We start from the raw sequence: 12,533 nt of genomic DNA, 5'->3' as shown, positions 1-12,533 counted from the left end.
TTAATATATATCTGTAGGCTTTTGCCCACTCAGCTATACTCTAAGCATCTCCCATACTGTTAGCCATCTGTCCTGACAAACACACAGTCCCAGGAATTGTCAAAGCCATTGCGTCCCTTGGCAAGCAGTTGCTTACAGTTAGGAGAAAGACTTTGCGTGTCGGTATCCATGGAGGATGTCCCATGATGCTAGATCATGTTCAAGAACATTAATAGGGCAGTTTTTTCTTCTTACTGCCATGTTCTTGGGGTCTGGAGAGACCATTGCTGTAAATCTGCTCTGGCAATTTGTTTCTGGCTGTAAGCAGCACCCAGCACTTCGGGAGGATGGTGGAGAAGGCTCAAAGGGCATCCGTGGAAGATTGCAGCCCTAGGACAATTTCTGACCTCTAATAGTTGGCTTAAGCCGTGAGCGAGGTGTTTTAGATCTGTTCCAAAACTCTTTTAGTAGGCTAGTACTGGGTACTCTGGGAGAGCTGACAGCCATTTGCTCTGATATAGCTGCCTAGTATATGTGTTCAGTACTTGAATTATTGTTTTCTTCTTTTTTGCATTTTTATTTGACTGTTCAGTTCCCTGGACTGTGAGGAAGGGGATGTTGAATAATTACCTGCTCCATAATAAATTAGTGTGAAAAGGCAACTGGTGCCATGCATCAACTTAAACTGCTGTCTGGTAAAGTTGCATTAATGTGTATAAATAATGTATATCTTTGCAGAGGAAGTGCTTTGTCTTTCTAATGAACAGTTGCCTGATTGGAGAGGCTGAAAGACTGTATACTCTTGCAAGAAAGGTTTTGTTTTGCATGTGCCTAGATTATTAAAGTGGATTCGTGATCCTGTAACTGCAACTAGGAAGTATTCTATTTAGCAGAATATGCTAAAGAATGTCAAAAGACCTTGTGAGAAATCAGCTAGCAGATGACTTTGTGGTTTGGGGACTGGTATCTCTTCCACCTCAGGAAGAAGGATCAGGATTTCTGTATTTTAGTATTTACATACATTTTAAGGACCGATGCAAACTGCCGTTAAACAGCCAGTAATTCAGTTGTTGCCTTGTAATAGGCAGCAAGCATTTCATGCTGTGTTTTTGTTCAGAAATGGCTTGAAGAATAACCACGATAGCTGACTAATTAACAGCTAAACCAGGACAGCAGCATCACTTGCATTTAAGTGAAGTAAAGATAAGTCACTCAATTACGACATTTGTTGAAAGTCTAAAAATTGACACCTCTTTGTTCACAAAAAACCCCGAATTATTTTGTGTGTTCTTAGTATCCGCAGCAGGCGGTCACTGAAAGCAGGTGATGCAGTCGTTCCCATCCTGCTGCAGTGGCTGTAAAACAGTGTCTGCCGTGTGTTTCTGGGGGTCACTTGGGCTCAGATGGGAAAAGGTCTGGTGCTTAGGTGAACATTTGAAGCATTTCCAGTGTCCATATTTTTTAACATTGCCCTAAAATCCTGTCTGTTCCACAGGTTATAATATTATAATATTACGTAAAGGGTGTAGCTATGGGCAATCTAGACTGTCCCAGGCCACACTTGGCATCTCTAATCACAGAATAAAACTTTTCTGTGCCAGTTCTCAGCAAATTGGCACACACAAGAGAGCCAATTAAACAAAGGGCAGGCAGATAGGGATTTCAGTGACGGGAAGCTTGTCCAGACGAGCCTGATGTCTTCACATGTACAGTAAAATACAAATTGTACTTGCATATTATGTCAGTACGAGGCTGACCCAAAGTGACCTGTTGTGTGTGTTCTGGGATTTCTAGCTTAGAGGAGTCTGACTTCGTCACCATGATTGAGGTTCAGCCTGATTGTACATAAATGCTTTTTTTTCAAATGCAACTTTTGTCAGTGATTTTTTTTTCTTCCTGTTCTGTCTCCTTTTGTCACTTAGCAGAAGGAAGTTTAGTTGCAAGGAAAGGGGAGGGGGAGAGAACTTCGCTTCTGTTCTGTCTCAATACAGTATTTCTGTTCTAAGCCTGCAAAATGAAGCATTAGAAAAACAACTCAATGGGGGGAAACATTTCACTGGTTGTTTTATACACTCACGCTGTCACTAAACAGAGCGTGTAATGTATCTGGAAAATGAGCAAAAGCAGCCCAGTATCCTGAGGCTCATGCCAGTCTCACTGAGAGCAGCAGTCTGGAGCAGAGCTCTTCCACCTTCTCCTACTGGAAGATGCGTTGTGACCGTCAGATGGGCAGCAGAATCCCTGTAGATGTGTGGATGGTGGCTGTACTGATGCCGATGTCTGTTCTTCTTTTGTCTCCCGGCTAGCTAAAGACTTGGAGTGTCGATGAACTTCAGAGGAGGCTCTCAGCCCTGGACCCCATGATGGAGCAGGAGATTGAAGAAATCCGCCAGAAGTACCAGTCAAAGCGGCAGCCGATTCTTGATGCCATTGAAGCCAAGAAGCGGCGGCAGCAGAACTTCTGAGCCACTGGTAGAATATTCTTCCATCCTCAAACAATCAGCTCCTTGCTTTTATGACTACTAAACAGATTGATTTCTATTGAAATACGCTAGCAAAATAGAGGGCAATACTTCTGCTCATTTATTTTTCCATAGCACCTTTGTGAACTCAGGAATGCCATTAAGTGGAAAATCCTGATGGTATGTTTTAACGTTAGACATATATTTAAAACATTATTCCGAAGGAGTTTTGTTACTGGTTTTAGAGGGATTGTTTTTAAATCAGAGGAACAGATAGAAATAGGCTAATGAAAGTTGGCTTACTCTCTTTTCAACTGAACTTTCAGTAGTCCATTTTGTTTTAAGTTAATACGGATTGTGGTATTTAACGGCTGCATCTTTTGTGGGATTTGTTTTTGTTTTTCTTTGTGAATGCACAGACTCAATTTCAAGCTGTTAACTCTATCTTTCTACTGTTAAGGTACTGATAAGTTTTAGGTCACTGAAGAGAGCAGGTGAGAACATGTACAAACTGTTCCAGCCTTTTGAAAGAAACTTAAATCTCATTTTTTAAAAAGCCTGTAATAAGCCCCATGCCTTACACTGTATGCTTTAAGCAAGTGTGGTTTCTTCAAGACCTCAGTTTTGTCCTCTTTTTGTGTACTTTATGAATTAATACGAGTAGATAAAGCATGTTGTGCCTCCATCAGAAATTACATTCTGTAATTTAAAATCCACACCGACTTAAAACCAAAAGCCAATCGGTGATCTGATTCCCCTTCGTCTGTCTGTTTGGAAATGTCCTTCAGGGAGACCCTGCTGACGGTGGAGTGCTGGGAAAAGGAAACAGTATTTGAATGGGTGGAAGTTGTGTGAACCTCTCTCAGGAATTAGGTACTTCTGCTGTGTCTGAGAGGACTTAAAAATCTCCACAGTTCGTGAAATATTTTATAGGCTTCATTTCAGATTTACATCTTTAGATGCTTGAATAAAACTTAATTTCACAATCCTTCACATTTCTGCAAGGTTTAGCACATGAGAAAAGTTGAACTGAAAGTAAAGACTTTGTTGAATTAACAAAGATATGTGTTTATGGTGGTGGAGCAAAGGCAGAGTTAATCTAGATGAGAAGACAACTACTGATGTCCTACTGGAAGAGATTCAGTCTCTTCTCTTCCAGTTCCTCTGGATGCTCTTGTGTTCTTTCTTTAAATTTCCCTGCCATTCCTGCCCAGTATAGCTCAATCAACGAAAATGCCCCAGCATGTACAATCGCTGTGAGGATGGTGCAATTAACTCACACCAGTAGAGTGGAGATTAAAACAGAAGAAGCAAAGAGCCTAGTTGCAGGGCAGAGACGGAGTGATGCCTCTGCCCCGTGGGCTGTAACAGCAGAGGTATGTAGTTTTAGATGTATCTAGCATATGATGAAATATTTGGACAGAGCAAGTATTTCTGCCGATTTATTTTTATTTTGCTCTGATAGAGGGAACAGTTTCCATGTCATTCTTCTGAAATAGGCCTTGGTACATCACCTAGATAATTAAACTAAATAGCAGTGTCTCCTGAATCAAATGCTGCTACAGAGGTGAAGTGTTCATTTCACGCCTCCGTAGGCTCTTTTTTTCCTCCTTGGAGCAGTCTCTTGGCTGCTGTTAACAGGTATACTCCATTGCTGTGAAAGGAACCAAGCCATTTTTACCCCCTCTGCAGATCTGGTTGCATCGTTTGTCTCAGTTTGATACGCAGTGCGAACACAGCTCTTTCAGAGGTCAGCAAACCGGCTGTCCCCAAGGGAAAAGGGAGGCAGTCAGCAGTGTATCTAGGGTGCTGAAGTAAGAGTACATCCTGGGCTAACCAGCTATTTGATAGCCTCAAGTATTGGGAAAGTTTTGAATTGGGAAAGCCAGGTAATTAAAAGCTTCATTGTTGTTAACGGACTGAAATCCCTTAGTCTGGACTCTCTAATGAGGTCTAGTGAAGTGCTGTGTGAACATCAGGGCTCAGACAGTGCTCATCTGGAATCTGTGCAATACATTTGGCCCTGATCATGTGTTTATTATGAGCAATATTCATGAGCGTCCTTTGCATCAAAGAAACTCCCACAACTTAGGAGGGAGTTCTCTGGTCAAGTGTTGGATCTTGTATTAGTCACTTGGATGGATCTGGCCCAACACCTCTGGTGTGATAGACATATGAATATGTGACATGGTAAATTGTGCACTGCTTGCATGTGGCTTGGATCAAGCAGATTCTACTGGGAGTAGTTTTACCTCTGCACTATGTAGGTAACTTCCTAGTGATTGGAGGGCATTAGAAAACCCAAGTTTTAGGTGAAACACCACAGAGTGGTGTTTATTGACGGAATATGCGTCCTGTGACTGCTGTAACTGAATGTAAGCACTCTTGAAATACTTGGCTTTGCTGATGTGATTGTCTTAAAATACAGCAAATGAACCAAAATAAGTAAAACTGGTCCAATGGCTTAACTGTCTTTGAACCTTTCTTAAATGCTTGTGGTGGCTGAGACTTGATGATGTTGCTTGCACTTGGAGCTCTAATGCAGAGGAATTATTTTCTCCTTCACTGATTTTCAATCTGTTAGAGAAAATAATTCCCTTTTTGGTCCTTTTGTAGAGTGTCTGGGAGCATAGTACCTTCTTACTTCTCAGAGTCCTCCGGGCTAAGACCAAGGCTCGTACCATAAGGGAAAGCTGTTCTGACAAAGTTTTTAAGCAAAAAGCTTGCTTAATTGTGAAGCTGCATTCGTGTGCTCCTTGGGTCCATCTGCATTGCTGAAAGTGTTCTGGACAGACCATTATCTTTGCTTCTAAAACCCAGAGATACTGATGATGTCAGTCATGTGAGACTTAAAAATGTGAAGTTTGTAGCTTTAACTTTTTTGTAACAAAGAAATTAGCAACACTGGCATAAAGTGCTGACTTGAAATGCTATTTTGTAAGATCTGGCTGTTTGTATATAATAGTGTTCGGTCATTAGTTTGTATATGTATGAAATAGTAACTTTTATTGCATTCCTCTGAGTTTGATACAGGAGATTTTGTTTGATCTTTCTCAAATATCTTGCCTTATTTGTTAAAAGGGGCAAATAAATTGTCCATACCTGAAAGCATCAGTGTCGTGACTCATGTTTATGCATTAAAATACTCTGGTGTATTATTGCTTATCAGGACAAGTTTTAACATGACGTGCCTCTAGTCAACCAATGTTATGCAAAATTCTGGAGGAGCATACAAGCTTTAATAAACACAAGCAGTAAACATGTCAGATACACATTTTTGAACAGGCAGTTCTTTAGCCTTAAAACGGTACTAATTCTGCACCTCAGGGAGAGATTTGCTTCAGTTCAGGGGCAGGTCCGCGTGCTGCCGGCTCTGTGGCAGTTCAGAAGGCAGTGGGGTGGAAGTTCAGGCAGTTTCCCCGCAGCGAGGAGCGTGGGCAGCCTGGAGCTGCAATCGCACAGGAGGTTGGTTTGCCCCAAGGGGTGCTCTGGCAGATGGGGACGGTGAACCCCGCTGTAGATACTTGCTATCCCTGCTCTGTTATTTCACACTGCAGCGACTTCCCGGAGCCTGCAGTCAGGTTTGGGACTAGGTACGTATCAATTTATCCACCTTCCTACACAACAGGCGAGGCTAGAGGCTCGCTCTCCTAATTCTGGCTGACTTGCTGTACTTTCAGCTTTCTAGCTCGGAAAAAGATGAAGCTGACAGTGAGTGGGTGCTGCCTTCCAACGGTGAACTGTTGGCTTCTACGTGGTTCCCCTCAGCAGTTACTAAATCTGTCCTGAAGGGATGACTAACCGAAGCAGAGACAGAATTCATTCAGGAGTCAGCTTTGGTTAGCAATCCCGGAAGAATCAAAATAGATCTGAGCTTTTAAATGTTAGGAAGGAGCGTGGAAATCAAGGGAGGGAGACTGCGGGCATTTCTCGTAACTGGGAAAGCCTGGAGCTCTTGCATGTTCTCACCAACGTTACCAGGATATTGCGGAGCCCCAGCACGAAGGGAGAGTTGTACTCCCAGCGCAGCAGCAGCACTGCAGCCGTACCAGGGGAGAGTTCTCGTGCACCCCTTCGTGCTGGGAGCAGGGCACCTGCTGCACAAATATGAATTGCATATAACTAATAAAACCGACACTGACAAGTAGCCACGAGCTGGGGCTGATATTTAGCCAGGTTTTTCTCCCCCATGGGGGGGGAAAGTCAACTTTCCACGAAGCCCATAGCACCCGCAGTTTTTCTCCTCCTCCCATAATAATTGTCAGTACTAAGGTAATGGGTGTTGCTGTGCCAGTGTCCATTATGCCCAGCTACTCTTTCCTATGCCCTCATTTTGTCCCATTTCCTCCTGTCCACAGGCCGAAAGAGTCTGAGCATGTGCTTTAGATAAATGCTTTGAGAGTTGGCTGACAGCCCTGACTTAGGAGTTGACAATTTTTCATTGCATTAATCACTCTGGCAAAATTTTAGAGTGTCAAACCAGGAAACACCTATCAGCTCTTTCCAGACTGAAAGTGACTTAATTGCCTGTTAATTTAAGAGTCCAGGAAGACAGCCAACTTGTTTAAAAACTTTGAAACAATTCAGTTGCATCTATGAAGCACAGTCTGTTCTGCTCCCCTCTAGGTTGTCACTATTAAAATCAATATAGCGCTGGAAGCGGAGGGAGCCCAGAGTCCCTGAATCCCATCCAGAGTGGTCACAGCAGCAGAACAGCCTCTTGCAGACCTGCCTCTGCACAATCAACGGATGGCTGAGCCGTAGGGCGGCCTTTCCTCAGTCCCGAGAGGCTCACAAGCTCTGGACCATCACTCGTTGACCGTAGAGGGGGTGATCTTGAAACAAAGGCGCAGGGCAGTTTTGCCCCTCTGCTGCTCTCATCAGATTCAAGGTCTGGCTGTGAACGTGCGTCACCGGTGCTGTGCTCCCCTGCACGCCTGACCTGTGTTTTTCATTTCCTGAAATGGTGTGACCTGTCTAGGCATATTTGGTTAACTTAATTCCGCATCTTCAAGGCTATTCATTTAGCTATCTCAAATGGTTAGAACGAAAGCCTTGAGTTTGTTTCCTACAACTAAGTTAATAGCTATGATTCAGATAAAGGCTAAAGTGAACCCATGAGTATATGCAGACCTTGGGGCTTTCTTACTACCAGAAGAAAGTGTTTTAGCATAATGTTGTAAAGAAAAATTTGAATTACAGCACTGTTTGTCTTTACTGGTCTCCATACATAGTTCAGCAAATAACAGGAATTACGAGTAACGCTGATTTAACGCGTACATACTCAAGCAGTCAGCTCTGATTTTTGACTCCCTGAACTCTGCTGAGATCAGCAGGGCTGTAGGAGCCTACGAGCAGGAGAGATCCCAGAAACACTGCTGGTGAGGAGTCTTTCCTTCCTACAGATCAAGCCCTTTAAAATCTCCCAGTTCTCCGATAACCAGCCGAGTGCAGAGCACGCTCGGGGTAGTCACGGATCTGAAAGTTGGCAAAGGAAAAGTTTTAAACAGAAGTAATGAAGTTTACTTTGTCTCTTTGAGCAGAGTTGTCTAATTCTCAGCTGCATGAAATAGCTTAATAAGGTCACTCCTTAATCACCATTCCCTGGAGGCAAGAGAGTCACTCTTTCATCAATCATTTTGTGAGCGTGGAGAGCAGCTTTTGTAGAAATAACCTGATAAAGTGTTTAATTGATTTACCCACTGTACCAAATGAAAACGCAGTCACTCTCAGGAAAACTGATTAGGGATTAGCAAAAGAACATGAATTTCCTACTTGCCTTAGAAATAGTAAGTCAGACCAGTCCTGGCAACCCATCGCTGCACAGAAGTGTCTTGCTAACGCAAACGTGGGCTGTGATCACCCACTCCTCTGGTGCTGGGCACCTTGCTGCACCCAGTTCTTCCCTGCAGAACTCGAGCTCTGCTAGATCTGCCTGCACAGCAGTGGGAGGATTTTCCTAGTGCAGTTACTCATAGCCATACAGTTCCTAATGTCTTCACAGAGAACACGAGGCTAAAAAAAGAAAACGTCTTTCGTGGCTTTCCCAAACCCGAGCTTGGAGCTCTCGCACACCAGCCCCCCTCTGAGGGCAGCCGCCGTTTGCAGCGCAGCAGAGGGGCTCACGGGAGGTCCTGCCTTGCTTTTCACCCCCAAGTTAGGGGAGCTTTTGCCTTGGAAAGATTAGCAGCATGTGGATTTTTATTTTTTTAAATGGAAAAACTCTCAAAGAAATAAAGATGAAACTCTATTTTTAACCCTCCCATCCTATCACATCTACCAGAGGAATGTACTTGATGCAGGGAGAGCCGCAGTAAGTCTTCCCCTCCCCAGCCAGCCCCCTGCAGACAAACAGCCTAGAGACACATCCCTCATTTCAGAGCATCAGAGAGGCCACTTACAGCATCAGGAGCTAGCTCAGCCTTTTATGCTGCTTTCAGGATAAAGGAGGATAAAGCCCAAGCAGCATCAGAGCACAAACTACACCCCCTGAAACAGGAGAGCCAGCTCCCAAAGAGCAGCCACCCCCTTGAAGTAGCCGGACACGCTGGTGGGGTATCTCCTCTCTGGAGAGAAAATTGGCGTTGGGCTTGCTCAGCTTGGCTAGGGATGCTGCTCCTCATGTGCGCAGCCTCTGCTTGGGGGCTTAAAACCCTCTGCAGGTGCAAAGGTATTGCCTTAGGCAGGCTGGTGCTGTGCGGTGCTATCCTTAGGGCTCTTCTAAACCTCCCAAGGGGCTACGGAACTTTTCAAAGTCTACAAGCAGTGTTGGCCAGAGGCAGCCTGTGATAACGTAGCTTAATTAGTGATAGCTCTCATCTGCTGATGATCACAGTCCCTGTCACGGGTGGTTTGCTGGCTGGATGCTGGAAGCCGATCTGAGCTTTGCCTTTGCAGCAAGGAAAGCAGGAGAGGCTGGATGTGATTAGGGCCACTAAAGCCGAGGGGATGTTCTCCATGCCAGGAGATGGGATTTAAACAGAGCTGTGGTACTCAAGCAGCTGCTGGCCTGCATGAGCTAGCCTGAATTTGTCTGGGTGGGCTTCAGCCCCCCTGGCTTTAGTACCTGGAGCTAATGAAAGCAGCAGGGATGAATGGGGGATGAATGCAGCTGTCAGTGTGATGGACCAGCTCCTCTCGGGTCTCCGGAGCTGCAGGGTGCTGTGTTCCCTCCTCATCCCGGGCACCGATCCCCTGCCCTTGCTAACAGCCACAGCTGCAAGCAAAACGGCTGGGAAGCCCGCAGGGAACACGCACACCCATCCTCCAGCCTTCTGCTGGCAAAGGCGCTCCTAAAACGTTGTTTAACCAAGTTAAGCAACGAACGCTTGCTACTTGAACTATATTTTCATTTAAAATGGAGACTTTTCTACTTTTAGTCCAAAACATGACCCACGAGCCTGGGGTTAAAATTAGCTTCTTAAAACAAGAGCGGCTATTAGGGGGAATAACAGCCGGCTGCTGCTCCTCGGCTCCCAGCGCTGGGTTTGCTCACGCCGGCAGCTCACCTCTTGTGTCCCTTGCTGTTGCTGAAAAGCAGTGTGTGCTTTTCTGCAAATTCTGCTCCTCCCCGCCTGCTTCCCAGATTTCTTGGGTGTGTAACGAATGGGATGGAGGAACGAACCGTGCTTGGATGGGGCAAGCTCTTTGCTTGGGGAATCATCCTGCATTTTTAATGTTGTGATCCTCTCATCTCCCTCTGAAAGCTGCTCTGCGCTTCCCTCCCTCCCAGCCGCGACGCCTGGCTCCCTGTGCAGCTCTTCCCGGAGCCCGCCGGCTCCAACCTATTCCCTCGCACCCCGGGGGACGCCCCATTCATTGGGTCTCCAGGGAGATGGGTTATCCAAAATGATCCAGCTAGGATGACACCAGTGGTCCAGGCATGAGGACTAGCTGTCACCCACCATCCGGGGCAGGGATGAGGTGGGGGCTGTCTGGGTGGGAGCCCCGCTGTGCTCCGAGATGGCGCCTGGAGCTGGCTCACAGGGACCTGCAGTCACTCCGGAGCAGCCTGGCTGCTCCTGCTCCCCGGGGGCTGCTTGCACCGACCCGCTGACCCGGCCCCAGCTCAGCCGATGTGCTGCACGAGCACAGGCGCGCCGAGCTGCTGTGAAACAGAAAACCAGCCTCCAAAGTGGGTCACTTAGGTCTTTAATAAAATATACAGTATGCATCCCATGCATAGATAGAAAATTAATTTACATGCTCTTAATTATTTGCATAATGCTTTTTAATTAATACATATAATTTAGTCTTCACATTTTAATACATTTTGCTACTGGAATATTTACGGACAGAAGGGGAAACTCCTTCCTTTATTCAAGTAACAGTGCAGCGGGAGCTGGTCGGAGCAGGCGATGGAGCTTACTGGTCCCAGCTCACAGTAAGAATGAGCACAGAGCGGACCACAAACATTGATACTGGAAGACTCGATGACGCCAGGAGCGTGAGCACCCTCCCATCCCACACTGCTGTTCCTTGGGGACCCCTCCCCGAGTCCCACTGGGGTTCAGAAAGGCTGGACCTGCACTGGCGTTAGTTTGTCTTTTCTTCCCCATGATCAGCAGATCGCTACAGGCAGAGCCAGCACCAGCAACTGCGGCTGTGCCAAAAGCCAGCCGGGACAACTGGCGGCAAACACCACGATCCAGGTGCCGGGGCCATCCTGCAGCCATCAACGTATTTCTGAGCTGATTAGGTGATGCAGGGTGCACATTTCTTCTGCTCGGAACAGGCATTGCTGGGTGTATTCCTCTGTGCACGAAGGAGCTGCACCATTTCCAAACAGAGAACTGGGGGTCAAGGAAAAAATCCATAGGGAATTAATGCTGTGCTGGGAGCAGCCCCGAACATGCTCATCTGGGTGGGGGATCCGGGCGGGAAGAGGGCCTGGCGCTCCGGGCAGACCTCCTTGCCCGGCTTGTGAGGTGCTCAGAGGCTGCGGTGAGGGGGAGCAGTGCAAGGTCCCCCCCGCCCCGGCTCTCCCACGGACATGGGGGGTGCTCCCTCCCTGCAGAGGGAAGGTGAGTGCCTTGGCACTCCCTGCGGGGACAGAGGTGACGCCCGGGGCAGTGTGACCCCCTCCTGCAGCGCTCCTGCCCCGGCCTGGCCCCAAGGCAGGGAGGGACGAGGCAGCAGAATGAAGCCAGGCTGGGGGTTGTGGTGAGGGAAACCAGGGCATGTGCCGAACCTGGCTGGCTTTGGTCATCTCCTCCACCCCACCACGGGCTGCTGCAGCCCCTGGGCTCCCTGGCAGCTCTTCCCGCAGTGGAAATCACGAGCATACGGCAATGGCAGAGGCAGCTTCTCTGTGCCCAGGAGCCTCTCCCCACGTCTGCTCCCTGACAGCCCTTTGCAGGGACTCTGCCTCCTCTCTGCCCTGGGGGCTGGGTGCCAGCAGCCACAGAGAGCAGCCACTCCTCCGAAACAAATGCCCCGCGGCATGGGAGCCCCATGGAGCCAAGGGCTTGGGGGGGAGAGCCCCACTGGGGGTGGCCCCTTGGTTCCCCCAGCTTGATCGCCTCCAGCTGCTCCTGCCTCGGAGGACAGCGTTCCTTTTGCCTGGTCATCCCCGGCTGGTGTCCCTCCTTCATGGACAGTGCTCCCGGCCGTGCCACGCTCCCAGCACAGCCCCAGCCCCAGATCCCTGGGGGTCCCAGCGGTGGCAGCGCAGGGGAGCAGTTAAACCCCAACGGCAGTGGCAGGAAGGTGAGGTCCAGTTGATCCCGCTGCAGGGGCTGGGGACAGTGGGACTCACCCTGAGCTGGATACCACCTCTCCTCCCATACAGACTCATTTCCAACCCCCTTTCCCCCATGGCCGGCGAGGCAGCTGAGCCTTTTGAGGCTGTTTCCAGCTGGGGGTAGGATGAGGTTGGGGCTGGAGCTGATGCCTACCTGGCACAGGACCTGCAAGGGCAGCCAGCCTGGTCAAGGGCTCCCTCACCCTCAGGCTATTTAACCTCACCCTGGACAACACAAAACCTCAGGGCAGAGGAAAATCCCCCTTCACGCAGCCGGGGCAGTGCCTGATCAGGGGTCACCTGTATTTCTTTATTTCTCACTCCCCTTTCTGGCAGGGGTATGTCCAGCG

General features: G+C 47.8%; 1 protein-coding gene across 1 annotated transcript in view; it reads left to right on the top strand.

Moving 5' to 3' along the window:
* STK4 (serine/threonine kinase 4) overlaps nt 1-5,543 on the top strand; it is a 48,246-nt gene extending 42,703 nt beyond the window's left edge. The window contains exon 11 of the mRNA XM_050907281.1: nt 2,286-5,543. Within this exon, the coding sequence (XP_050763238.1) occupies nt 2,286-2,444 (159 nt within the window). The 3' untranslated portion in view covers nt 2,445-5,543. The remainder of the gene's footprint in view (nt 1-2,285) is intronic.
* The last annotated feature ends 6,990 nt before the right edge of the window (nt 5,544-12,533 follow it).

The sequence above is a fragment of the Gymnogyps californianus genome, chromosome 17 (genome assembly GCF_018139145.2).
Source record: "Gymnogyps californianus isolate 813 chromosome 17, ASM1813914v2, whole genome shotgun sequence".
NCBI lineage: Eukaryota > Metazoa > Chordata > Aves > Accipitriformes > Cathartidae > Gymnogyps > Gymnogyps californianus.
Note: the sequence above shows the minus strand (reverse complement) of the source record. Positions and strands in the feature narration are given on the sequence as shown.